The sequence below is a fragment of the Pseudonaja textilis genome, chromosome 1 (genome assembly GCF_049901715.1).
Source record: "Pseudonaja textilis isolate UNSWEBS1 chromosome 1, rPseTex1.2, whole genome shotgun sequence".
In the NCBI taxonomy this organism is placed as follows: Eukaryota; Metazoa; Chordata; class Lepidosauria; order Squamata; family Elapidae; genus Pseudonaja; species Pseudonaja textilis.
This window is the reverse complement of record NC_141990.1, coordinates 241842656-241868679: the sequence shown is the minus strand read 5'-3', so window position 1 is coordinate 241868679 and position 26024 is coordinate 241842656. Positions and strand designations below refer to the sequence as shown.

Genomic DNA, 26024 nt, shown 5'->3' with positions numbered 1-26024 from the left:
ACAATTACTTTCCAATGAAAAATTCATTTGAAAAACTATAGAAATAAATTTGATATTATATGGAGAACTTCTAGAAATACACAAAACACCACATTCATGCTTTTAACTACGTACCCTAACAAATCAGTAAGTAGATAATGATCTAGTTATATTACAAGTATATTTATTTCAAATACTGTAAGTACAGTAAAGGTCAATAGGACTTATTATCTAAATTAGTGTTTTAAGATTTTAGGTTTAAAAACCATAAATGTTACTGCTTTAGATGCACCATACTAATTGAATTGGATTTGGGTATTAGTAAAAAACATGAATTTCTTGACTATGCTTACCCAAGAAATTCATTGGTATATGACCTATAAGGGATATTTTACAGGGACTGCGCTGCTAACATTCCTTTTTATGTAGCCCTACCAGAAAGTTGTTTATTTCTTTTACATTATTCATTAATAATGTAAACCTAAATGAGTAGCCAATGCTAGTAGTCAGAATTTGTCTGAAAGAAAAAATGAAATCAATCTGCTTTAATATATTTGCTCAGAAATAATCATAGGCAGAAAATATCTGTAGCAATTAAAGAAATATTACAAGTACTCCTCGACTTACAATTGTTCATGTAGTGACCATTCAAAGTTACAACGGCACTGAAAAAAGTAACTTATAACCATTTTTGATACTTATGACCTTTACAGCATCCTCCTGGTCACATGATCAAAATTCATATCCCTGGCAACTGGTTCGTATTTATGACGGTTGCAATATCCTGTGGTCATGCGAACACCATTTTTGACCTTCAGACAAGTAAAGTCAATGGAGAATCCAGATTCACTTAACAACTTCGTTACTAATTTAACAACTGATGTGAGTCACTTAACTATTACAAGAAAGATCATACAATAGGGCAAAACTAACAAATGTCTCGCTTAACAACAGAAAATTTGGGCTCAATTACGGTCTTAAGCTGAGGACTACCTGTATTGGTTCAGGTAAATAATTCTTCGTGCCATAATAAGCCTTCAATAATCAATGGTAAGATTCAAACTTTTCATGCCAGGAAAGGAACAAGTTCCACACATTTGTGGACCAAGTGGAAATGAATTAAAAGCTTTCTATAAGAAAAAGCCAGAAAAGAATTTTTGTTATTCTTCCATGCTGTTTCAGTTCTGTCAATGATCTATGTCTTGAATCCACTTTTTTTAACAATATGCCAAAAAACCTCTCTGATCCTCTTGGAATAGCGCCTTTGGGACAACCATGATCTGGAATGACTGAAAATTTCCATAGACATCTAAGGCAATGACAATCTTTTCAAGGAACCCTCCAGGAAGATCACGAACGATCTGTAGTCCGACTCTGAACCTTTTTGTCCCCTCTTACATTTTTAAAACGTTTTGTAGGCTTGTTAAAAAACAAACAAACAAACAGCAGACGGCGACGAACCATTCTCGGTAAGTTACGCTCGAAAACCTCGCGCCCTTTCGGCTATTTTCGACGTCCTGGCAAGCAAAAGCGGGAAGCGAAGCTTCAAGACGTAAGCTGAGCGCGACGGGACCCACCCTGGCCCCGTTAATGTCGCGTCCTGACGTCATGCACTCGACTGGGCAGGCGCAGCGGGTCGGTAGACTCGGTGCCTGAAATAGAGGGAGGGGAGGAGGGCGGAGCTGTTGCTGGCGGTCGGAGGCTGTCGCTGCGAATGTGGAGCAGGATGTTGGAGCGTCCGCGGTGAGGCTGCCGTGGAGAGTTTGGCTTGTTATGGGCCTTGAACCCGGGAGGAGGAGGAAGAGGAGGAGGACCGGGGTGGGGTGGGGGGGAGTGTCTCTTCCCTTGCGACCAGTGCTCGAGTTAAGCCAACCACAAAAGGGACGTGACCGGGGAGGGGGGTGCGGTCGGTCGTGGCGTGACCCATAACGAAGCCATTGCGTAAAATGTTAACAAGACTTCATTATTGACATTTGACTGAAGGTTGAATTAGGGTTTAGCATGTCCTCCCCCTTCTCTCATTTCCTTCGATATGCAAAAACCGGCCCTTTTCGGGGACCCTGAATCAAAGGCTGGGCTGCGTTCTGGAGTGTGGGAGATGGCAACGGGGTTTTAAAAGCTGCCCGTCTTTTCTCACGTCCATCGGATGCAGATGCAACCCTGTATAAAGACTGAATCGCCCCCCCCCCCCAGTTCCTGAATCAAGGCTCTCTTTCTTGGCGTTGCCTGAAGGGGGTTTCACTTTGCAAGGCTTTGGGTGTTTTTTTTCTTCTCTCCCTTCTCCCCTCTCTCCTCCTCCCCCTCTCTTTCCCCCTCCCAACCTCTCTCCTCCCCTCTCCGTCCCCCCTCCCCTCCCACCCCCTCTTTCCCCTCTCCCTCCCTTCCCTCTCCCTCCCTCCCTCCTCTCTTTCCCGCTCCCTCCCACCCCTCTCCTCTCTCCCCCCTCTCCCTCCCTCTCTCCCTTCCCCCCTCCCTCCCACCCCTCCTCTCTCCCCCTCTCCCTCCCCCTCTCTCCCCCTCCCTCCCTCTCTCTCCCCCTCCCTCCCACCCTCCTCTCCCCTCTCTCTCCCCTCCCCTCCCACCCTATCTCTCCCCCCCTCCCTCCCTCCGTCTCTCTCCCTCCCTCCCTCCCACCCTCTTCTCTCTCTCTCCCGCCCTCCCTCTCTCTTTCTCTCAAATTCAGGGATTTGATTTCTTCCAGCTCTGGCCTCTCAGCCCAAGGTGCCAGAGTTTTAAGGGGCAGCAGCCACACAGCAAATTCCCCACGTGGAGGTTTGGGGCTTGTTGTTTTCTGCTACCATTAGGCACAAGACGACCAGCCCTGCCTGTGCACTTGCCTTGCCTTGCCTTGCCTTGCTTGTTGGCTCTTCTGAATGAGCTAAGAAGCCTAGTCAGGTATAGTTGAGTGTCTTGAGTCTTGTGAATAGCGAAGCCCTTTTTCTGGGTAGTTCAGGACTCTCCAGGATTAGCGCTGATGACGTTACCTAGTTTTGGTTAATGAAATGTCTGCAAGGAAACAACCCAGCTCAGAGAGCATCAAGGGCTCCCCAGTTCAGCAGCCTCTGCATTTGTTTACAGTTTTTAATCCAATGTTTGTGACTCCCCAGGGAGACGTGACTGATACATTTGGTGATGGCTCAGCAGGTGGCAGCATCTTCTCTGGACCCAAAAGCTCAGCTAAGACTAGACTGGGTTGGGTTAAGTTTGGGGCGTGTAGGTTTGTTTAACAGGAAAGTTGGAAAGCCTGTCTCAGAAATGAGCAGTGGGAAACCTATGTGTTAGTGCAGTCACATCAGGAGCTGAGCAGAACTTAAAGGCGACTATATTACCCATACAGCAACATAGCGGGTTGGTTTAGAGGAAGGGTGTCAAACTTGATTTCATTGAGGGCTGCATAGGGTTGTGTTGGACCTTGAAGTGGGGGTCAGGGGGGCATAGCCAGCTCGATGACACTTGAGTCCGGGGAACCTGCAAAAGAGGAAACATTTCTCCTTTCGTTTTTTGTTTTTTTTTTGCTTTTAGTTTGTTTTTGCTAGCCTTCTGCCAGCAAAAATGGAGCTCAGGGGGGAGGTGTTTGCCCTGAGCTCTGGTTTTGCTGGCAGAGGGCTGCAGGAGGCTGGTTTTGCTGGCAGAGGCACCGCGGGCTGGTCCTCTGCAGTTTCCAGGGCGGCCTTGCAGGCCAGATCCAGCCAGCGGGCCTTGAGTTTGACTCCCCTGGTTTAGAGAGATGAAACACTCTGGATGCTTCTAACACATAGGTACAGGTAGTCCTCAACTTACAACAGTTCATTTAGTGACTGAAATTGCAACGGCACTGAAAAGAGAGATCATTTTTCACGCTTACGGTCATGACAGCATCCCCGTGGTGATGTGGTTTACATTCAGATGCTTGACAACTGACTCACATTTATGAGGGGTAGCAGTGTTCAGGAGTCATTTTGCGTCCTGGCAAGCAAAGTCAACAGAGAACCCAGATTCACTTAACAACCATGTTACTAATTTAAGAACTGCAGTGATTCACTTAGCAAATGTAAGAAAATGCAACAAATTGACTTAACAAAATTTTCATTTAACAACATAAATGTTGGGCTCAATTGTGGTCATTAGTTGAGGACTACCTATACTTGAAGAGAATTTTAAAATTAGTGTCTGCTTTTCAAGTAAGCAAATTTGGATTCAAGTAACCAGTTTTTGGTGTAATAATAACTGGAATACCTGGAATAGTCCTTGACTTACATTCACAACTGAGCCCAAAATTTCTGTTAGTAAGTGAAACATTTGTTAAGTGAATTTTGCCCCATTTTGTGATCTTTCTTGCCACAATTTTAAGTGAATCATTGCAGTTGTTAACTGAGTAACAAGGTTAAATGAATCTGTCTTCCTTATTGACTTGTAAGGAGGTCACCAAAGGTGTTCACATGACTCTGGGACACTGCAGCTGTCATAAATATGAATCAGTTGCCAATTGTCCAGATTTTGATCATGTGGCCATGGGAATGCTGCAATGGTCATAAGTGTGAAAAACGGTCTTAAGCCCCTTTTTTCAGTGCTGTTGTAACTGAATGATGACTAAATGAACTGTTTTAAGTTGAGGACTACCTGTATCTCAATTTGGGGGGACAACTCTGCAAAATGAAAGCCTATTAAAACAGGTTGCTAGAATTCTGAAAAATGCTTGTACTAAACAATACAGTTACAATTTAAATTACATTTCAAACTGTAAAATTTAGGAATTATTTTAATGTTCAAATGTTCAAATGTTCATTTTAGAAATTAATGCTTTCAATTTTCAAGCCTTGATTTATTTACCCTTCAGAAGTTCCACTCAACTATATGAGCAAGAGAGTTATTTTATAACAGGCATTACATTTCCCTGATTTTAATATTTTTTAAATCCTTCAGAATACTTTGATGATGTATCTTGTATATTGTTTTTAAATTAATGTCTATTAATAGACATTACAGTTTTACAATTTTTCTTTGTTTGGTTTTTTAAAGATTTAAAATAATTACTTTGTAATACACTCAGAAAACTCCAGCTATTGGATAGATTAAAATATATTTAGTAAAATGTAGAATGACAATTTAGAGCATAAAATTTATAGTCTTTAAATTATAGCTCTTTCTGTACCATAAGTATAATTTGAGAGTTTTTTGCATGTCTAATATATTCTTCTCCTTAATGGTGAACTAAATTTTGCTGTGCACTGTTATTTTCTGCATGGCTTCACCTGAATGAATGTTATTCTCTCTCCATTTAAAAAGTACTTGAGTTCAGTCTACAGAGTTTTAAACTTATAAACTTGCAATTGTCAGTCATTACATTTTGTATTTTAGGAGTTACTAAAATAGGGGTTACTGTGTTGTTAGTAAAATGTGCATTTATAGTGTGTTAATTTCCATATTAAGAATATGCTTGAATTAGATGTCAGTAGAAAATGGATTTAATCTGACTTTGTATTTGGTTAGCTCTATATAAAGCTAACCAGTTTTATTAAGCTATTCCAGCTAAACTATATAGCTATGTGGTTAGCTTGCAATTTATGCACTGTGAATTAAATGCCATTATGACTATTCTAATACAGTGTTTTAAAATATATTTATTAGAAATTCTCTAAATGTGGAAAGCAGTATTTCACCCTGGTACCTGAGCTAAAGTAGTCTATCATGGGCCAACAACTCTCAAGCCAAACACACACAGTTATAACTAAGCTGCCAGAAAAAGTTGTCAAGCATGTCTCTCTTGTTCGAGAAAGTGGTTTCTTGACATATGAAGAGTTTTTGGGAAGAGTGGCTGAACTTAATGACACGTGAGTTTTTTCTCCTTTTATACATATAATAGTATAAGTATTACACAGGAACCTGCTTAAGACATTTGAGAATGAATTATTAGCAATATATACTGTATAGGACTACTTAATTTCTAATAAAAGTAGGACAGTTGCGTTATATGGTATGATATAATATAGATTTAGATTCTCGGGATGTGTTCAGTCATATCTTAAACCATAACAAATACTTTGCAATCAGAACTTTATCAGATGTATATTGTAATGTTTTTCAAATTGAAACTAGTAGATATGAGAGAAACTTATTTCCCTTACTAAAGGCACCATAATAAAACTACATGAGTAATAAAAATTAATCTAGTACTCATGGATTGAAACCTCACAATGGTAGTTAAACTTATCAGTGCAAATCTCCTAAACCATGGCTTAGCCATATTAATGTTGAACTACTTGGAAAATACTTTACTCTCTTTGCAATTATCACTTTATTAAAATATGTCCTAAAATTGAATCTCTATTGGACATCAGTACATTTTCCAATTCTTGCTTTAGGAGGAAAATAAAGCTCTTAAAAATACTGTAGTTGTGAAAAGAAGGCGGAGACTCCTCGCTGACGGACCATAGATCATGACTCTCTGCGGCTATGGTCCGTGCTCTTTCATTGGAGAGCCCCAATCATTATGATTAGGGGCTGAAGCTGCCTTGGAGGGGCGGCAGAGTAAGGGGAAGCCACAAGCCAGGTTGAGGGGAACCTCATCTCCCCTCCTGGGCTTGGTCTTCCCCCCCCCCAAAAAAAACGACTGCAGCAGTGGTTTAAAATGGCCACCCCAAAGAGGATGACTCAGCTGGATTAAGCTTTGTGCAGGAGGGAAGAAAGAGGTGGATAACATCTGAACCGGGACAACTGGGCAATACAGCTAAAAAAAGTACCCCGGGATTAAGGTAACATGGAATTTTTAAGAAAAGAAAAGTGAGTGGTAAAATTACAAAGGGACAGGAAAAAAAAAGAAAATATTTTTGACAGCTAAGCGGGGCTTCGAACCGGGAAAGGAAGAAGCAGGAACTAAAGATTTAACTAAATTGGACTAAAATATTTTGGCAATAAACAGGCATAAAATAAAGCTGGACTTAAGATTGTCAAAAATAATAATAATAAAGTTAATAAATTGGAAACTGGACTGTGCTGGAATATTGAGGTTCGAAAAACCCTAAACAAAAAAAACCTTGAAGACTTTGTATAATGGAAAGTGCCACCTTTTGACAAAAACTTGAGCTCAAACAAAAGGGAAAGCATCCTGTTTCTGAATGAACTTGTGTGGATATAACATTAAAGAAATAGTGAAACAAAGTAAGAATCTTAGAAAGTGAAAGCAGAACCAGAATAAAGAAAAAAGCAAGGAAAGACTGACTGTGGGATTGATTGATGTTTTTGGTATAGATCCTGGGCTGGAATAATTGAGAACTTTAGCAAATTGAAAGAAGAAAGAAGGAAAGTAAAAGTGGGTTTTTTTTGTGGACTTTAACGATCATAAAATACAAGAGTGTGTAATGATGATATCTCTTCAGGAATTAAAAATGGAACTTAAAAATATGAGAGAATTACTACAGGAAAGAGGCGAATCACTGTTCTCTGTTAGAAAAAATGGAAATGGCGATTGAAGAACAAGAAGAAAGAGCTTCAGAGGAGGAGGAGTCGACTCAAGGAGAAGACATTTTAAATGGACAATTAACACAAAGAACACTACAAAGAAGTGGGGAAAGAAGGAAGGTTAAAAAGTTGAGATTTAAGAAGGCAATCAAAAGGGGGAATACCTGTGAAGTCGGGAAAGGCAGAAAGACCCAGCAGAAAAGGGGAAAGGAAGATATTAAGAAAGAGAGGGATATAAACTGGAATGAGAAAAGATATGGGGAAAAGAGGGGGAGGAGAAGCAGTAAGAAACAGGTGCATGAAATAAATACGGAAATAGTAAAATGTTGAAAAGAAATTGTTTTTTCAGAGATAATGGTTGATGAATTAAAAAGGGGATTCTGCAGGGTGACAAGGGGTAATAATATTTCTGCAATTAAAAATATTTAGAAAATAGGGTAATATCGATACTGATAACTCTTATTAAAAATTAAGGGGGGGAAATATGCTGCGGAATCCGAATGAAAAGATGTAATGATTATTATTGTAACTTCTTAAAAATAATGGTTTGTTGGGAATCAGGATGAGGGAATAAAGGTATATTTTAATCATTGAGGTGTCACACTCAAAGCAGTAAAAGGGGAGAAACCTATACTTGTTTTTTTTTTCTTAATGTTAAAATTTGTATTAATCTAGAATTTATTAAAATAATGTGTAATGGAAAGGGAGTATGACAGACTAAAGAACCAACTAAATTAATAAATTAATATAGACTATTAAAAGCAAGGAGAGCTATTGGTAACCTATTATTATTATTATTATTATTAGGCAAACACATATTGTTTATCTTTATTTTTAAAATAAATATTAAAGTATTATATTTGAAATAATTGTAATGAAACAAAAAGATGTTTCGATTGAGATTAATGAAAGAGGCTAGAATTAGTGTGTTTGTTTCTCTCCTTACTGAAAATTTGGAATGGAAAAGGTAATAATAGAATTAAGTATGCATATATGAATGTATAATTGCTGTCATATTTGTATGCAAAGGTGATGACCTGGAAATACGTTGTCCACTAAAAAGAGATTTTTGTTTTTTATATGAAAAACTGAATAAAATTTGTTAAAAAGAATGCTGTAGTTGCAAACATATAATGTTGCTTTATAAGTGGTATAAAGTATATCAGATAATTGGTATACCTAACTCAGCAATTATCTATGGTGACTAGTAATGTCTCCAGGGTATCTGACAGGGATCTTTATCTGGTTATGAAGGAATTACGCCTGATATCTTTTGTGTATAAACCATATACCAATCATTTATGTACAATTCTTAAAATCAAAAATTGCATGAAAACACATGCTATATATTAACACATACTTGTATAAAATATAAGTTTTCCAGCATTTTGCTTGGAATCATAACACATAATTATTTTAAAGTTGTCCACCTGCAGAACCAAAATAAAGATGAATCAGAGAAAGAACAATTATATTCCCCAAAAGCCAATTCAAAGAAAGATCAATGTTTATGTTACAAGCATTGGGCTGGAAATGACTTCCTTGATTTCTTCTCCTGCCTGGAAACAGTCTTCCAGGATCAGAAGCTTTTAGATGAATGGTGTTGGCTCTTAGAAAGATTCTTCAAAGCTAGATACAGACGATATCAACAAGTCTTTTCATGAAAGCGGCTTAGAAAGGGGCTGAGTGGGAAAACCAATTTCCACCAAAACCCATTCCACAGATCACCTTATTTGGATCCAATCCTATATTTGAAAATATATTTGCTTGCAACTTGTAGATCATACTCGTTGTAATGTTTAAAGTGTGTGTACTCTTGTGCTACATGTATAGAATGTTAAATAAATGTTAAATAATTCCAGAACTGCACAATTAGCTTCGGGCCAGAACAAGCATCTGTTATTTGAAGTGCAACCAGGGTCTGATGCTACAGCATTATGGAAGGTGGCTGTTCGGATAGTTTGCACTAAAGTAAGTTTATCAGAATCTTTAATTCTCTAATCCATAGCAACATATAAATGCATACTAACCATAAATTTGGTGGATGTTCATGGTTAATTAGAAAAAAATGCCACATTTTCATAACTTATTAAAATATGTAGTTTGCTTTGTTTATAATGTTTTGCTTGTCATAATTGTACCAGTGTGCCATTATTAATCTGCCATTGGCCATTCTGGACATTATAAAGGCATTTATAGCATCTCAGAATGTCAAATTTCTAAGTTTAGAAGCTTTTAATTTACATTGCTCTAAATATAAAATTAGAATAAATAGTGAGATATTCAAGAAAAATGATAATGCTGCTTTCTGTGTCATAGATAAACAAGACAAGTGGTATTGTGGAAGCTTCAAGAATCATGAACTTGTATCAGTTCATTCAACTTTATAAAGATATTACAAGTCAGGCATCACAGGTTCTTTCACAGACAGTTCCCTCAGAAGGAACAGCAGAAGATCTGTCATCTGTTGAATCTTGTCAGGCTAGCCTTTGGATGGGAAGGTATTTGAAATACTCTGAAAATGTTTGAATCTGTCCAGTTTGTTTCTTGTTATAGCAAGGACTTTTGTAAACTTGATTCAGTTTAGGTAAAGGTTGCCATTTACTATAAAATGTGCAGTGAGTGAATGCTCAGTTAGTCAGTCTACCTTTTTTCTTACTGAAAATATAGGTAAGCTTTTCTGAAAATGAGGCATACTCTTGCAGAGAGGCATCCACTTCATCCTTTAGTGATGAAGATTCATTTTGAAAAAGAAATAATCTATCATTCATATTAATTTTCCTCATTATGGAAAATTTGAGATTATTCAGAGAGCTGAAAGAACATTAAATCATTTCTGTGTTAGAAAACTATTGGAAATAGGCACCTAGATAACAGGAATAGCTAATTGCCATTGTATACAACTCTGTGTGTGTGTGTGTGTAAATGTCTCTTTATGCACCACTCGGAGTATACAGTCCTTAGCAATTGTGTATATGTTGAAGAGAAGCAAACTTCTTATTTGTACATCAATCTATGATTATTCTTCTTAAAACACTTTTTAACATTGTTAATGTGCATCATAAGTTTCGTTTATAAAACACCAATTTTTTGTGTAATAATGGTCTCCTTCCTCCTTTCTTAGGACAAAACACAGATAGTTTCTTGCAAGTTGAATGTGAAATTGCTTTAGTGAACCAGGGGTTAGAAGATTATAAGTATTCATAGTAAAATATTTAACAAGAAACAGTTCAAGGTATACTACAATTACAGTTCTGGATATCTTTGAATGTGAATAAATAATATATTTGCACTGTAGGGTGAAACAACTTACTGATGAGGAAGAATGTTGCATTTGTATGGATGGACGTGCTGATCTGATCCTGCCATGTGCCCACAGCTTTTGTCAGAAATGCATTGATAAATGGTAAGTCACTTAGTTAAATCTCATGAACAAATTATACCATGTTTAATGAAGAAAGGAAATGAACCCTTCTTTTCAATACCACCTCAGATTTCCAAGTTCTAGTCCTGGAGATTTCACATGCATACAAATATGTGTATTTTATATGCATATTTGAGTAGTTATATGTACATGCTTATATGCATGCTGCTCAGAAACCTTACTTCAAGAGGCATGCCAGCACAAAGTAAATAAATTAATATTAGTTAATATTCTTTTAATTTAAACCCCTGTAAAATAAGTCCGTTCATTCGTAAATTAATCAGTGTTGCTTCTGTATATATGCGCACACAAACTTTTTTCTCAGAAACACAGAAGCTCATTTACATTCACACATATCCCTCTCCTTTCCAGCAAAACCAGCAAAAATAAAATCAAATAAAACTGAATGGAGGTTTGATAACGGGATAGAGTAATGGATAGTGAAGCCAGAGGTGGGAGAGGAGCAAAGTTGGATGGAGACATGAGATGAAGAAAAAGGGTATCTGAAAATGGAAGGGGAAAATCAGTTAGTGGTACCTTGGTACTCATTGCTAATTCGATCCAGGAGGCAGTAAGTACCAGAAACATTGAGTACCAAACAAAATTTTCCCTTAAGGAATAATGTAACAAGTCACAAGGCAGCCAACGCCAACAAGCTCTAGCTTGTGCATTGAGTACCAAACAAACGGTGAGTACCAGACAAAATTTTCACTTCAAAATGCGTTGAGTACCAAATTCAATGAGTTTTAAGGCAGTTGAATACCAAGGTACCACTGCAATTATTTTCCTCATATATTTTCCTCAAACAGTTGTCTACAGTGAAATGGAGTGGGGGGAGGAGCTGAAATCAAGATAGAGGAGGCCTTCCAATCCTGGGCTCCCTGTGCATTTCTCAGAGTTCTAGCTGTCAGTGAGCTGGAAGTAGGTCCCCTTTTCCAGTACCACCTCTTCTTCAAAGTTAACAATTTAATAAAAAGAACTTGTCTTTCCTTTTGAATAAAACCTGTACCAATATTTTAGTTAATGATACCTTATTTGAGAAATTATGTACTTCTTTTAAATAAATAGTGCTTCTTGACTTGCTAAGCTAATTTGAACAAATATTATATGCCCGTGTGGCACACAGCTAATTCAATTTGATGCTATTCAAAGCTAAATTTTAACAAATAGCCACCGTGGGATATGTTATATAATCTGGCTTTGCATTATTTTTAAGAAGTAAAATTGCACCTTTTTAAAATGACAAGGCATTCTGGTAGTATGTCTTGATTTCAGAGAGCTGCCAATTCCACTTTAAAAGCAAATTAAATCTGAGGCATCTGGTTTTGTTGGAACAAAATATAACTTCAAGCAGTCATTAAGCAAAGACTACCAATACATTGTTTTCCCCTGCATTTAAGATAGTCAAGCGTAAAACTAAAGAAGTTTGAGCAGTGAGGTAGAGACATCTTCAGTGGAAGAATTCATCCTAGTTATATTTCAGTTTCTCTGCTCCATTTATTTCTTAAGTTATATGTGTTATGCAAGGAAATTAATTAAAATGTTTCTGTATGTTTGTACATTGTGCAAAACCTTTAATGACAAACTGATGTTGAACAGCTTACAAAATAAACTATAAAATACATAAACCAAAAATCAACACTCCAGCCACATAGTCACATTAAGTCAAAATTACTGAACTAAACAACTATTATGCATAGAGGTAGAATAACATCCGTGCCTCTCAGATTGGAAAATTGTTTGTAAGGATCTAAATGAGTACGCTAAATTTAATTTTGCTTCTTAATACAGTGCCCAACCTCATAAAAAACCAAAACAGATCTGAAAATTTCAGCCATCATGCCATTCTACGATACTGATAGGGTACATCCTTGGCCAAGTGATAGGTGAATGCAGTCAGTATTTGTTAAAAGGGCAACAAATTGCTTTAAAGTATAGACATTTGGGATAATGTAAATTTTTCCAATTTAAAAATCAACCGGTTGTTTTTCTTTGGAGGTTTAAGATCTCATTTCCGGGGAGCTTTCAAAAACAGGTTTCAGGATTCCAAGTAACAGACCCAAAACAATGAAAACTCTGAGGCCTAGAGTTTCCTCAAAGTATGAATTTATTAGGAATGTCATATTGGCACATCTGGGGAAAACCCGACTCTGAAGGACCCAAGGTTTTCCCCACCCAAATCAACACCCCAAAGTTCTTTCCCCCAGGTCACACGTCCATTGCATGGTCCAATCAGGTTGCAGCCCCAATCCTGGCTGGCTTTGGTCCACGCCCCTCTAACACCTGGTAGAGCATCTGTGGCTTCCACGGGAAAGAATGTTATTTTGGCTACACATCCCCAGCTATCTCTATCTCCCCACTCATGTTCCCACAGTTCCAACCGGCCTTGCTGTGGCAGCCCTGAAGATGCTCCCAAAATGGCTTCAGGGCTGACAACAGGTCTGTGCAATCTATGTTATGGATATTTTCACTGTTGTTTTTAGCTTGGTCTCATAGATAAAACACTCGCTCTTTAGCCTTTTGTCCGAGATCCTGTTATATCTTACCATGAGAAAAAAAAATAGTCATGCGCATTATCAGTACAAAATCTGAAAAGCAGTGACGGTTTCTTCTGACTTCCTTTGCAGGAGTGGCCGTCATAGGAATTGCCCTGTATGCCGCCTACAGGTGACTGCTGCAAATGATTCTTGGGTCGTATCTGATGCACCTACAGAGGAAGATATTGCCACTTACATACTCAACTTGGTGGATGAGGCAGGTCAGCCTCATATCCCCTGATGTTAGTCTTAATATTCATAGTCTCAACATCTCTCAAGATATCATTCTCATTATTTTTAATTTCTTTATTCATTACATTGGTTTCCAGAAGCTAAATCAATAATGACTAGTTCTGGGAAAGCCTACCTGTAATTATTACTTTCTTGAATTACTCTGATAACATTTACAGTCAATACACTATGAATTTTCTGTTATTTTATGAGGTACTGCAGTAGGAAGTATTTCAGTTCTAGTAAAGCTGTTAAATGTTTGTTAAAAGTTGACTTCATTTTCTCAGTTGAAGAATGTGGGTGGTTCGCAAGTCCTGTTGTCCAACACTGTCTATAAACAATGTTCTAATGCTTAAATGGGAATTAAAATGACTAGAGTCCTTGAACTTAGTAGTTTCTGTTCTCCCTCCTTTGAAATGTTGCAGCTCTTATTGTTGGGTGTGTTTGATTAAATCAGTAATTAGTATGTTAACATTCCTTTTATGGAATCTTTTATGAAAGCAGATTTGTTTAAATAAATGATTGATTGTTTTCATTTCTACTCAAAGTTAATTTTCTAATCAGTATTTATTACTTAAAGTTTGTCTATGCAGTATTATGGATGCAAAGTTTCCAGTAGCTTCTCTATCAGTAGAAGCTTCTAATGTAGCAGACAGCAACCTTTATTCCCTTTCCCCCATCTCCTCATTTCTTACATGCCTTGAATAGCTGTCCCCCCGGGCTAGAAACTCTCCAAAACAGGGAATCTGTGAAGCATAGTGTAGTTAGTAAAAGAATCTTCTATATTCTGTTCTGTTTCTTTGCAAGCGCTTCATGTTAATTACATGTTAATTACAAAATCTGTCTGAAACATTGTTATTGTTTATTTGTTTTGTTTCACTTAGTCATCTACTTACCAGTTTGTAAAATGTGCTATTGCTATAAAATGAGATGGTAAAGCGCAGGTTCTTTCCTGTAGGTGCAATCTGAAGCAAAAAAAAGAATCTTTCTTTTTCTTTTTATCACTTTGCTTTAATGTAGTATGCATGTTGTAATTGAATATTGGTGTGAGGTATGACAAATGTGTCCTAAGTTGTTACCTTACCAGGTGACATTAATAGATGCCAGAAATCCACCATTTTCCAATCCACAAAATTGGCACTGAGTGATTTTTTACAAATTTATTTCAAATGGCAGCTTAAAATGATCCTAACCCCCAAAGATCAATCATAGGCAGATTGGGCCAGCACAAATCTCCAAATTGATGTGGTACTGATGTTGGATTTTATATTTTTCACAACTGCTATTATTATAATTACTATTCATAGAATGGATTTGGCACCACACAAGGAAAGATGGGTTAATAGTTAAATATCATGAAGGGTTTATGACCTTATTTGGAATTCCCTGGTAAATATGTATAATAAAATTGTTTTCTACTGTTGCTGAAATGTTGCACATGAATATAGGTTAAACTAATTAAATTGCAAACCTACACTATTAGCTAAAACATTTCTATAAATCACAAACCAGGTATTGAGCCTTACCACTTCAGAATATGGTAAAAATGTTTTTTGAGAGATTATCAAATTCTGCTTAAATTAGTAAAATAGAGTAGAAAGTAGCACTTTTTCTTTTTAATATGATGTGCTAAAGTGAAGGTTCAAAGAACAACTCTTATTAAGAAAGCTTTGATATAGAGAAATTCACTTATTGCAAGTATTCTGACAATTGATTTTAAGTGGGCTTTAAAATTCAAAGTAAAACATATTTTCTTGTTTTTGTTTTGATGTGTTTTTCACTTGTTATAAAATTGATCATGGATTTTATTTTCCCCACACCCTAGATATATTTAGACTTGCAGTGCTATGATTAAAGTGCCCAATACTTTATACTAACATGGTAGAAATAATAACCCATACTTTTCCCTCCCCCTTCATATAAGGTTTGATTGATAGCATAAATATTTGAACTGTAAGCAGTGGATCATTAAATCCTGACATTGCTTTTCTTTTCTTTTTCCTGTCATGAGTGTAAGAACTGTACACCAAATCTTGAAAGATGGAAGCTTTAAAATATGGGTACACAGTCCACGGAGGGGACATGAAATTATAGGTTCAGTAATTTCACAATTGTAAATATGTGTAAAGTGAAAATGTAAATTATATACTGTAGTGTTTCTATCTTTTTAAATATACACATTAGTACAAGCGTTACAATGTGTAATAGATTATCCATAGTAAATATATATGTAAAACACACACACACACACACACACACACACACACACACACAGAAGCATACACACATATGGCATTTTACAGATTAACTGGATCACTTGCTGTCTTCCTTTTCTGTTTCTATTGTGTTGTGAAGCTATGCCTCTTACTAAAGGACTTTTAGTCTAGGAGAAGCTATAATATTCAAAGACATGGAAGAAGAGATTACTATAAGTTGTTTACCCATGCCTTTTGACACATACCCTACCACAATAAGCATATGGCAAACTAGAAGCCTATCATAAGAAATAAATGTGTTACATTATGTAAAACTGCAGCCCAGTTGACAATTATTCTTCTAGCATTGAATCTGATAAAGAATGCCAAAATTAAAAAAGGTGTTTAAAAGACATGTTCAAGAGATGAATTATTAAGAGAAGATGCATTCCTTAGTTCTTTTGTGTGGATGTGAACTTTTCTTAGTAGTTTTATATAAGACTGTTAATAACTATAAGCAATTTAATGTATTATGAGTTTTGAGCAATAAACATTTGAATTGTTTGTCTTTTGTGTAATGTTAAATGAAATACCTTCTCTTAAGCGTTCAAATTCAGTGTATACACATAATTTCAAGAAAGTACGTTACAATTATATATTCCTAGCCAGAAATGTGCAGATCATTTTGACCTTGTTTTGTTTTGAGCTTGAAAAAAATATGCTTTGACTGTATTGGGGTGGGGGAGGGGGGGTATTCTGAGTTTGAAATGAAATCTGTGCCGTTTCTGGGGTTGTATTGGGCCTGTTTTGGGGCTTATGACAGAATTCCCTTGTTCCCCCAACATTTTACCACTTAGTTTTTCTAGCAGCAGGGACTATTGATTACTGGATGATTGGAAATGAAAAATTGAGCAGCTAACTATATGGCTAACCAGAAAAATACTACTCACACTGTATTCTTGACAGTTGTATTGGATTTTGTTGTTGTTTTATCTTTGCCCTACATAGAATTTGTCTGTTAGTGAGCTTCATACTTGTAATGCAGTAATAGGTATGACAGTTAATAGTCAAAATGGACTTCATTTAGGGTTATAGAATAGGACAAACATCAATGAATATATTTATACATGTTTAATATTTCCATTTATTAAGCTTCTTCATGCTATACATATCTCTGAATATTTTAGACAACAAATTACATACTGTACATGTTTAACTCAAACCATTTTTTTGTTTAAGCTGGACATAATTCCCATAATCCCTCTTACACTAGCAAGGATTTCTTTGAATGCTAATCAGGCCATGTTAGCATTCTAGCATCCAAAAGTTCCATGTAGAAACAATAATTATTTTTGTTTTTGTAGATTTTCACGGGTACGAGTATGTAGGTCTAGGTATGTTCAGGTCTTTTCCCGTGTAAGATTAACTTACTCTTACACGGTAAAAGACCCGAACACACCTAGACCTACAATAGTTATTTTAATTATATAAAATAATGCAAATAAACAAAATTGACAGCTAAACTTTCACCCATAAAGTCTAAGCCATCAAAAAAGTATAATAAATAGGTAATTCCCTTCAAGAAAATATCTGGCCTTCAGTGATCATTCAAGGAAGAAGGTGCCATAATTATGGAATAAAGCTTACCAAAATAGTTCAAGAACTTGCAATAATAGTGCAATTTTAAACCCTTGTAAATTCAGTAGAATTTACTTTAAGGCTCATTAATCTCATACATCTCAATTAGAATGGTAGACACCATATTTCATTGTGATGTTAAAATAACTTACTGCTCACTAGAACTTGCAAATAAGCTGTTTGTAAATATGCAGGAGCTCCTACTGAGCATAACATCTCAACTTATTAAAGCAGCTATGTCTTTTCCACTTGTTATTCAAAATTGCTCTTAGCTGTCTTTACATAAATGTGCATACACAGAATCTGTGTTTTATTTGAATTAGTTGTGTAGGTAAATGAAGACTGATAAAATAGAGCTTCCAAAGCAACTGTCCATGCCCAGAGCAGATGCTGGAGAATTTGCCAGCTGAAGGAATTAACATACTAAAAACACAGGATTACTATGTGGTTAGGACTAGCCATTCTTGTTGTACAAGCATTACAGTTGCATAATACTTTGCCATAGTGTGCTTTAAATTGCTTTTCATTAGAGCTGTTTTTTTTTTAAATGTAAAAAGTTTTAAAACAAAAACAATATGGAATCCAAGGTTTCCTTTTTTTGAAAAGCGTGCTCTCTCTGCTCCACCAGCTCCAGCTAATTTGTGAGAAGGAAAAAAAGTAACCAGTGATTGCAATTAATACATTTTAAAAATATTTCCAATTTAATGAGTATTCTATCTTCTATCATTTTTTCTTTTTTTATGTATGTATGTTTCAGCATAACTCTGGAACGCCTTGAGCAATATCAACAAACGGTACACAGATGACTTACCCTCTAAAAACAAACACTGTGGGGATAAGACATGCCTAACAACCCTCTGTGTGTGTGTGTGAGTGTCTTAAAATGGCTTCTGCTATGGTAATGGCTTCACAGGGCTCCCTCTTGTGGAGAATAGAAGAATTGTGACGCAGGACAGTACAACAGTGAGAATCCCGACTACAAGATTTTCCTGTCTTACAGGATTGGGGTACATAAATACCCGGGCAATGGTGGGTTATCGGCTAGTAATAGTATAAAAAGAACACTCAGAAGTACTGAAGGAAACTAAAACTTTCAGATATGATCTTTAATTACATAATGGAGATTTTCTAGTATCAAAATAAATCACTTTTCAAGTGAAATGAAATTTAGGTTATCAGTCAAGCATTGATAAACTGGCTATGAGGTCAAGTTCTTAAATTGTTATTAGCCAACAAAGATAAAAATGTAATTTCTCATGGTCGTCTTTGGTCAAAGCTGATAGTACCTATTCATCTGCCACAGTATTCCAAAATAGAACGCTAAGTTCCAAATACAGGAGCTGCCTTTATAATTATTTTGTGGAAAGGTGCCTGAGCTCCCGCTTCTGTGAACAAATTGCATTTATTGTATTGGGAGAGCTACATTTCAACAGATGTGAAGTAAACCTGGATAGAATAGTCATTCTTCTGGATAGAAAAAATGAAAATAACTGCACTTATGAAATATCTTCCCAACCAATTTGTATTAAAACATGTAAAACTTTTTTCCACACTATAGTAATACTTAAATTAGAAAAAGCACATAAGTGCAGGAAGATAAATTTGTTACCCCCTTTTTTTTCCTAGTTCAGAATTCATGACAAATTTTACTTTCGATCTTCCCTTTTAGATTACTTTGCTGTATTTCAAAAGGCTAACAGGTAACTACTGCCATCAGCCGTAATTAAATAAAACTGCTTTCCAGAACCAAAACTGCCTCTAATAGTTCATTTTGAAGTTTGCATATTTAAAATAAACTCCATATAAAAATTTTAACACTACCTACAGCAGTTGATAAATCATTAAATTCTCACACTTTTACATCATAGTAATGAAATAGCAACGAAACCTCCTTACACTACATGGCATATTAAATGATCAAACATCTCATTTTAGTGCATTTTATACAAACTATAAAATGCAAGTTAAGTTTATGCATATGTCAGCTTTCTGTTATATCAGCTTCATTCACACCTTACATTATAACAAATTATGATTGGTTTGGTTTTGGTTACCATTATTTAATCTTGCTGATGTAAGTATAAACCTGCTTTAAAACTTAGCACTGTATGTCAAAGTCACTGTGGCTTATTCAACAAACAAAGTGAATTTAGCCAATGTTGGTATTCTAATGTGCATGAATACATATTTGCAAGTAAATCTGCCCCCTAATACATAGACAAGAAAGTTTCTATACTGAAAAAACCAAGGTGTGGAACAAGACTCATGATGATGAATAAAGTGGCATGTTGATATGGATCTGTTGAAAAAGCTCCACTGTATCATATAGCAAATCCTGGTGGATATATCAATATCTGATTTGCATTTTTCAGGTATCTGAAAAATACCTGGATGCCATATCAAATTACTCTTCAATTAAAGGGCCCATCTGGAAAATCCAAGTATTTGTATGTCCACTATGAACATCTATGAACGATGTGCTGATCTTTGGTTATATTAGATTTTAATTTCTAAATCCAGGATGATCTTTGTTAACTAACAGACACTATAGTACTGTGTACAGTCAGACACCTGAAATCTAAACAGAAGGTAATGTTTAAAGTGCCAGCAATCCAATATGAGAAAAATTGTGAGAAAACTGGTCTGTGTATGCTACCAAAAGCTACAGTCCTATGTCCCTTTTTTCACAGCAGAACGTTATGTATCTTGAGATGCAAATCTATAATGACTAGAGTTAGAATGTACTTCTAAATGTATAAACGTAGCTAGAAGCCTGCATCTTGGCATCTACAGCAGTCCTATTAAAGGTAAGCATTTGCAGAAACCGGTGTAATCTAAGAATTCTGATGATCCGATGACTTTCTGTCCTGCAAAAGCTCACATTCTCCCTTTTGTTCCGACTTGTTGGTTGTGGCTATTTTGACAGTGCTGTAATCTCTTCTGTCTTCATCGCATCAGACAGAAAACTCAGTTCATTGCATAAAGTCTCATATCTGTAAGCCATTCGAATCTGTGCAACATTTGTCTTTCTAATATCGTTTCCCTCTGGCCCTTCAGCACAGTAATTTAGACCTATGCATTTCTGTTTTTCCTAGAGAAACAGAGAGAAAAGAAGATACTATTTGAAAAAATACTTTGGTTTTTTTTAAAGGCATGTGAAATCCAGCAGACTGAATAATTTTAAAATGTGTCTCTTAAGTGTAGTGCTTCCTCAACTGAAGGATGTGAAAGATGATCTCCACATAACAGCATTTTTGAAAAGAAAGATGTGGATTATTGAAAAAGAGGGAGGTGGGGGAAAGGGAAAGAGAGAGTCTTTTTATCTGCTACCACATACAAAGATGGCTTGTAACTTCATGTAGCAGCTTCCTTAAGAAATAAGAAATCCTTTGCTCTCTTAACAGGCATTTTATAATTTTATTCTCCAACAGTACACTAGATAATTAACCAGAGATCAGTGAAACACTACCTTCCCCAAACTATGCCTTCAAATATATTGGACCGAAACTCCCAAAATTCCCAGATAGCCTTTGATGAAGCTGGATGGGGATTCTGAGTAGTCTAACAGATCTGAAATGCAGTAAATTGTACAAATCTGATAGAAATCAAGGACAAATTAAACCTATATGTAAACAACGGCATCTGTAGGAAGTGTGAAAAAAGTCAAGATGGCAATCATGACTGTGCTCTTTGTTTGGGACTTTCTGACTTCCTCCCCTCCCACAATGCCCCATCTGTAGATTCATGTCACCTTTTCTATTTCAAATATTACAGTAGCAAAGGTGAATCAATGCTGTAAACAAAGCTCAAGGGATCGGAATTTAATCACTTCTATTCCACATATTCATCAAAACCATATCTCTTCAGCCTGGTTATTTGTCCTTTGAGGAAAAACACCATTAGAGAAAAAAATATAATTAGCTAAAATGTTCCTATTATGTGTGATGATCAGGTTCTCTGGTGGCTTTATAAATAAAAATACAATATACTCAGTGTACCACCTAGTTTGTTCCCTACATCTTCAAATGCCTGGTGCTTACAAGAACAAAGTAAATTTACCTTGTGTGACAAGCCACTTTGTAGTACACTGTTTCTTGCAATTTCACATAGGTCACAAGTACTCAGTTTCCATACTTGGGCTGCTATGGCATATTCCTCCATCAGTGCTTCCTTCAATTATATATACAAAAAATATATGATTTGCTATCAAGTATATTTATGTATTTATTTTGCATGAACAATAGCCTCCTGAAAGCAAATGGACCATTTCTAGTAAAAGGAAACTTAATTTTGGAAAGCTCTTCTATTTTCTTCCTTAATTTTCTTCTTTCCTTGCCGTCCTCTATGTTCCCTGAAAACTTTGTCTAGGGCAGGGGTGTCAAACTGGCAGCCCGCAGGTCAGATGTGTCATGTGCAAGCCACGCCCACTCCAGCTCCACGAAGGGGAAGACATCGCGATACATCACGTGACGGCAACGTGACACTGAGAGTTTGACACCTGTGCTCTAGGATGTCACCAGAACAGTGGAAGCAGGACTAAGTATTCAGAGAAATGAGAAAATTTGGTGAAATTTCATCTTTTCATCCTTCAATCAGCAGATGCCTCTCATCATACTTGGCAAGATCCAACTTTTATAGTTTCAGAGCTGGGTAGCCTGTTGAGAGTGGTGGAAACTCCAGCCATTACACAGTGAAATGTATTTCTGCAAGCACCCTTCTTTATGAAAATTGGTCATTTTCCTTCTTAGATTTTCATGGATTTATAATACTCAAACCAGACAACACATTCACACATACACCCCATAGTCCAGTTACAGGACTGATGCTAATGACAACAACCTTGAAACATTTAAGAGAAGCAGAAAACAAATGGGAAAGAATACTGTCTACAACAGAAAGAAGTCCTGCAAAACTCAAACATTCTAGTTTTTAATGGTGAAATGACGTGAAAGAAAGGACTTAGGAGATTGGAGTCCATTCTCCATGCTTCAGTACCCAGCAGATGGGATAAGGGAGAATGGCTTGAGAAACAAAAGGCTTGTGAGCATTACAAGTGTTTCAGGAGGCAACATTTAGGATTCAAACACAGTAAATGATTAAACTGTGAATAGAATTCTATGCCCTCCTAAATGAAGTGAAATGACAATTGAAAGCTATTGCTTTCGAATAAATAAATGTAAGATTGGAGAGTTGCTGCTGAATTTAATAAGAAAACATTTAAATTAACATGGTTTCAGACGGAAATAAAACTTTTAAATTGCTTTCATGCAAATTACCTTGGTATAGTGGAATTGCATGGGGTCATCTGTGGACAGAGAAACACGCAGTCCCTTGTGCAAGAATTCTCGCAGTGGGTTTTTTGAATACTCCAGGAATAAGCTGTTGTTGCTAAGAGGAGACATGGCAATGGGGATTTGTGCAAGATAATAAAGATACTGGAGAACTGGACTCTGTACAAAAACAACACCCAAAATCATTATTCATTCACGCAGAGATAACAGGAAAGGAAACATTCAGCCAGAGGAAATGGAAAACCATTTTTACAGCTTGGGAAACTTGAACTGACCCTGGCCCTCTGGCACTATACAAGTTGAGTTATTATATACACACACAACTATACACCTTTATTTTGCGTTGCATTGATGTATTGTTTTTTAAAAATGCATTTTTACAATGAAAAATTAAACAGAGATCTGAGAGGTTAAAACACATTATTGCATTAGCTGAAGTGGGAAATAAAAGGTCTTTCGCCGTCAGTGGTGATTGAATTGTGCCTTTAGTACAAGCTACCCCTTCAAAAATCAGCTTTTGATCTTCCTGTTCAATCCATTTATCAACAAGCAGCCAGGACACTGTTGCAGTTACATGTTTATCGTTTGAAATACAACTGTCTGGAAAAAGCCCTTAAGGAAGCTCATGTTTGCTGTCCAATAAAATAGAATATTTCTCAATTAGAACAGCTTGTGTCAGAATTATATTGAAATCTGCCACCTGGTGGAGAACTGCTTTACAAACCCAAACCCAACTCAAAGTTAAGGTTTTTATAAATCCCATTGATGTCAACCAGTAAATATGTCCTTAAGCTTCCCATTTGTAGTAATCAGACACATACATTCTCTCAGCAATAAGCCCGCATGAGTTTAGTCAGGACGATCCTATGAGAGTTATACAGGCTTGGGGACCTGGCATGCTTTCCCTAAGAGCCGCATCTAGTAGCCTTGTGCTTCCTTTAAGGACGGGGCTTCCAACCTTAGCAACTTTAAGACTTGTGGACTTCAACTCCCAGAGTTCCTCCGCCAGCTTTATTTGTGTATAGCTTTGCTGGCTGAGGAATTCTGAGAGTTGAAGTCCACAAGTCTTAAAGTTGCCAAGGTCGGAGGCCCCTACTTTAAGGTCTTTTTAAAAAGGCAACAATCCTAAAATGCAGAACAATATGACATACAGATAATAAACATCTTTCTTTGTGTATAGCAAACCTTAAGATGGAGACTATAGATCCCATACACTGCCATGGTGTATATAGGTAGTCCTCAAGTTATATCCATCCATTTAACAATCCTTCAAAATATGTTCAAGTGAAGAAAGTGACTTCATATTTACAGTCACTGTAATGTTTCCAGGCAAGTGACCAAAATTCAAGCGCTTGGCAATTAGAATGTATTTATGATGTTGCAGTGACTCAGGTTAAGTGATTGCCATTTGCAACTTTCCCAGGGGGCTTCGGACCAGAAAAGTCCATGGGGAAAGCGAGATTTGCTTAAAGACTGCACAATTTGCTTAAGAACCATATGATTTGCTTAATTGGGTGTGACTCACTTAATGGCTGCATTATTTAGGAATAGAAGGTCTGGTCCCAACCATGTTTATAAGTAGAGGACTATCTGTATAAGTATCATAAATTATGAAGAACAGTTGCAGGAACTGGGAATGTCTAGTCTAATGAAAAGAAGGACTAGGGGAGACATGATAGCAGTGTTTCAGTATCTCAGGGGCTGCCACAAAGAAGAGGGAGTCAAGCTATTCTCCAAAGCACCTGAGGGCAGGACAAGAAACAATGGGTAGAAACTAATCAAGGAGAGAAGCAATTTAGAACTAAGGAGAAATTTCCTGACAGTTAGAACAATTAATCAGTGGAACAACTTGCCTCCAGAAGTTGTGGATGCTCCAACACTGGAAGTTTTTAAAAAGACGTTGGATAAGCATTTGTCTGAAGTGGTGTAGGGTTTCCTGCCTAGGTAGGGGACTGACTAGAAGATGTCCATGGTCCCTTCCAACTATTCTATTCTATTCTATTCTATTCTATTCTATTCTATTCTATTCTATTCTATTCTATTCTATTCCATTCTATTCCATTCTATTCCATTCCATTCCATATTAAACTCTATTAGAGTTTTTTAGTGATCTGATGACTCCCAAAGGTATGAGTTCAGTTTCAGAAGTCCCAGACAATTCTAGGAGCAGAAGTCATTTGTCAGAATGATAAACAACAGACTGGTGCAGTAGAACCATTACTATACCTTTTTTAGGAGTAATCCATGGGAAATATTGTCTGCAGTTAGAAAGGAGGACACCAGGTGAGTTATTGATCCAGCTTCTCCACAATGAGGTCGAAACAAGAAGGTGCTCATGCCTCTCTCCCTATAAACAATTTAAAATGCAATTAGCATCATACCCGACCATTCAGAAAACCCAAGACCAATCATAATGATACATCTTAAAATGGCTGTTGGAAGTGCAAAAAATATGCATCTGTGAATGGGCCACTGATGGGTAGCAATATGTACAGTATATTAAATTATTCCGAGGTAAGCCCCCCTTCCTCACAGCCTGGGTAGCCCCTAAGCTAGCCTGACTTACAAACTGTCATGTTAAGTAAGGGGCTAGAAGGGGTTCAGTGGCTGCTGGGCTTCAGATTAAAAATGTTTTAGCTGAATCGTTCAAAGGTAAATCCTCTATTTCATTAGACAGGTATTTGTGACTGCAGCTCAAATGACTCATTGCAGGATAATTCTGCCAGTAGGCTAGGTTTCGTGGCACCAACAGATTAAACTGCTTCAAATATATTGTGACCATAGCTTTGTCTCAATTCTTGAAACGTAGTTTTATTTTATTTCATATTATATTTTACCAAGACTTAAATGCTCCTCTCTAAATGTGCTGTATGTAGAAGACTTTGAAAGTCTTGTTTGCTTTGTTTTCTCATTTTAAATGTCTTAATTTCACCCTTTCTCTCCAGTTGCATACAACTGAAGTCAATCTAAATCGGCAGGCTGCACTGTGTTTGCAATCCGATTTTGTGCTTAATTGGTATGTGAACAGATCTGTAAACAAACAAACGCCTGTGAAAGAATGAATAATAATCTGTACTCTTTTTCGTACAGATTACAGGTTCACTATGATAACTACAAATGGCTCCAGGCAAGGCAGAGAAATGTCACTTGTGTAGTCACAGACACAATTCTACAGATTGGTAATTACAACATTAAGCATTCTGGCTGCAGAAGTAAAGCTGAAAATTACTCTATGTATCCGCTGTCACAAATAATGCAGAAATTTGAGCTTCTGCTGATACCGCTTCATTGC

At 36.7% G+C, this 26024-nt stretch overlaps 2 protein-coding genes across 11 annotated transcripts in view; one reads left to right on the top strand and one right to left on the bottom strand.

Annotated features, from left to right (window-relative positions):
* The first annotated feature begins 1657 nt into the window (after positions 1-1657).
* Positions 1658-17981, top strand: RNF141 (ring finger protein 141). 2 transcript variants are annotated; one of them, XR_015740907.1, is made up of 7 exons: positions 1658-1722; positions 5587-5789; positions 9279-9387; positions 9736-9917; positions 10715-10822; positions 13468-15954; positions 15991-16367. XR_015740907.1 is itself a non-coding variant. In XM_026705521.2 (6 exons), exons 2-6 carry the CDS (start codon positions 5647-5649, stop codon positions 13616-13618), a joined length of 693 nt encoding a protein of 230 aa, XP_026561306.1. In that variant the 5' UTR covers positions 1658-1722; positions 5587-5646; the 3' UTR covers positions 13619-17981. The 2 variants fall into 2 exon arrangements, 1 of the variants encoding a protein (XP_026561306.1); XM_026705521.2 differs by having other exon boundaries at positions 13468-17981.
* The window catches only part of AMPD3 (adenosine monophosphate deaminase 3), a 45516-nt gene continuing 36413 nt past the window's right edge, over positions 16922-26024 (bottom strand). For all 9 annotated transcript variants that reach the window (XM_087921100.1, XM_087921103.1, XM_087921099.1 and 6 more), the window contains 4 exons: positions 24959-25079; positions 22718-22891; positions 21501-21611; positions 16922-20532 (listed from right to left, as the gene is read on the bottom strand). In XM_087921100.1, the coding sequence (XP_087777226.1) occupies positions 20356-20532; positions 21501-21611; positions 22718-22891; positions 24959-25079 (583 nt within the window). In that variant the 3' untranslated portion in view covers positions 16922-20355. The remainder of the gene's footprint in view (positions 20533-21500; positions 21612-22717; positions 22892-24958; positions 25080-26024) is intronic.

What these genes read in the sequence shown, in the direction of transcription:
- RNF141 (XM_026705521.2), top strand. Translation starts at nt 5,647, where the DNA reads ATGGGCCAACAACTCTCAAGCCAAACACACACAGTTATAACTAAGCTG. An exon ending in GTGGCTGAACTTAATGACAC is followed by an intron (nt 5,790 to 9,278) that starts GTGAGTTTTTTC and finishes AAATAATTCCAG; the next exon opens with AACTGCACAATTAGCTTCGG. An exon ending in TTCGGATAGTTTGCACTAAA is followed by an intron (nt 9,388 to 9,735) that starts GTAAGTTTATCA and finishes TCTGTGTCATAG; the next exon opens with ATAAACAAGACAAGTGGTAT.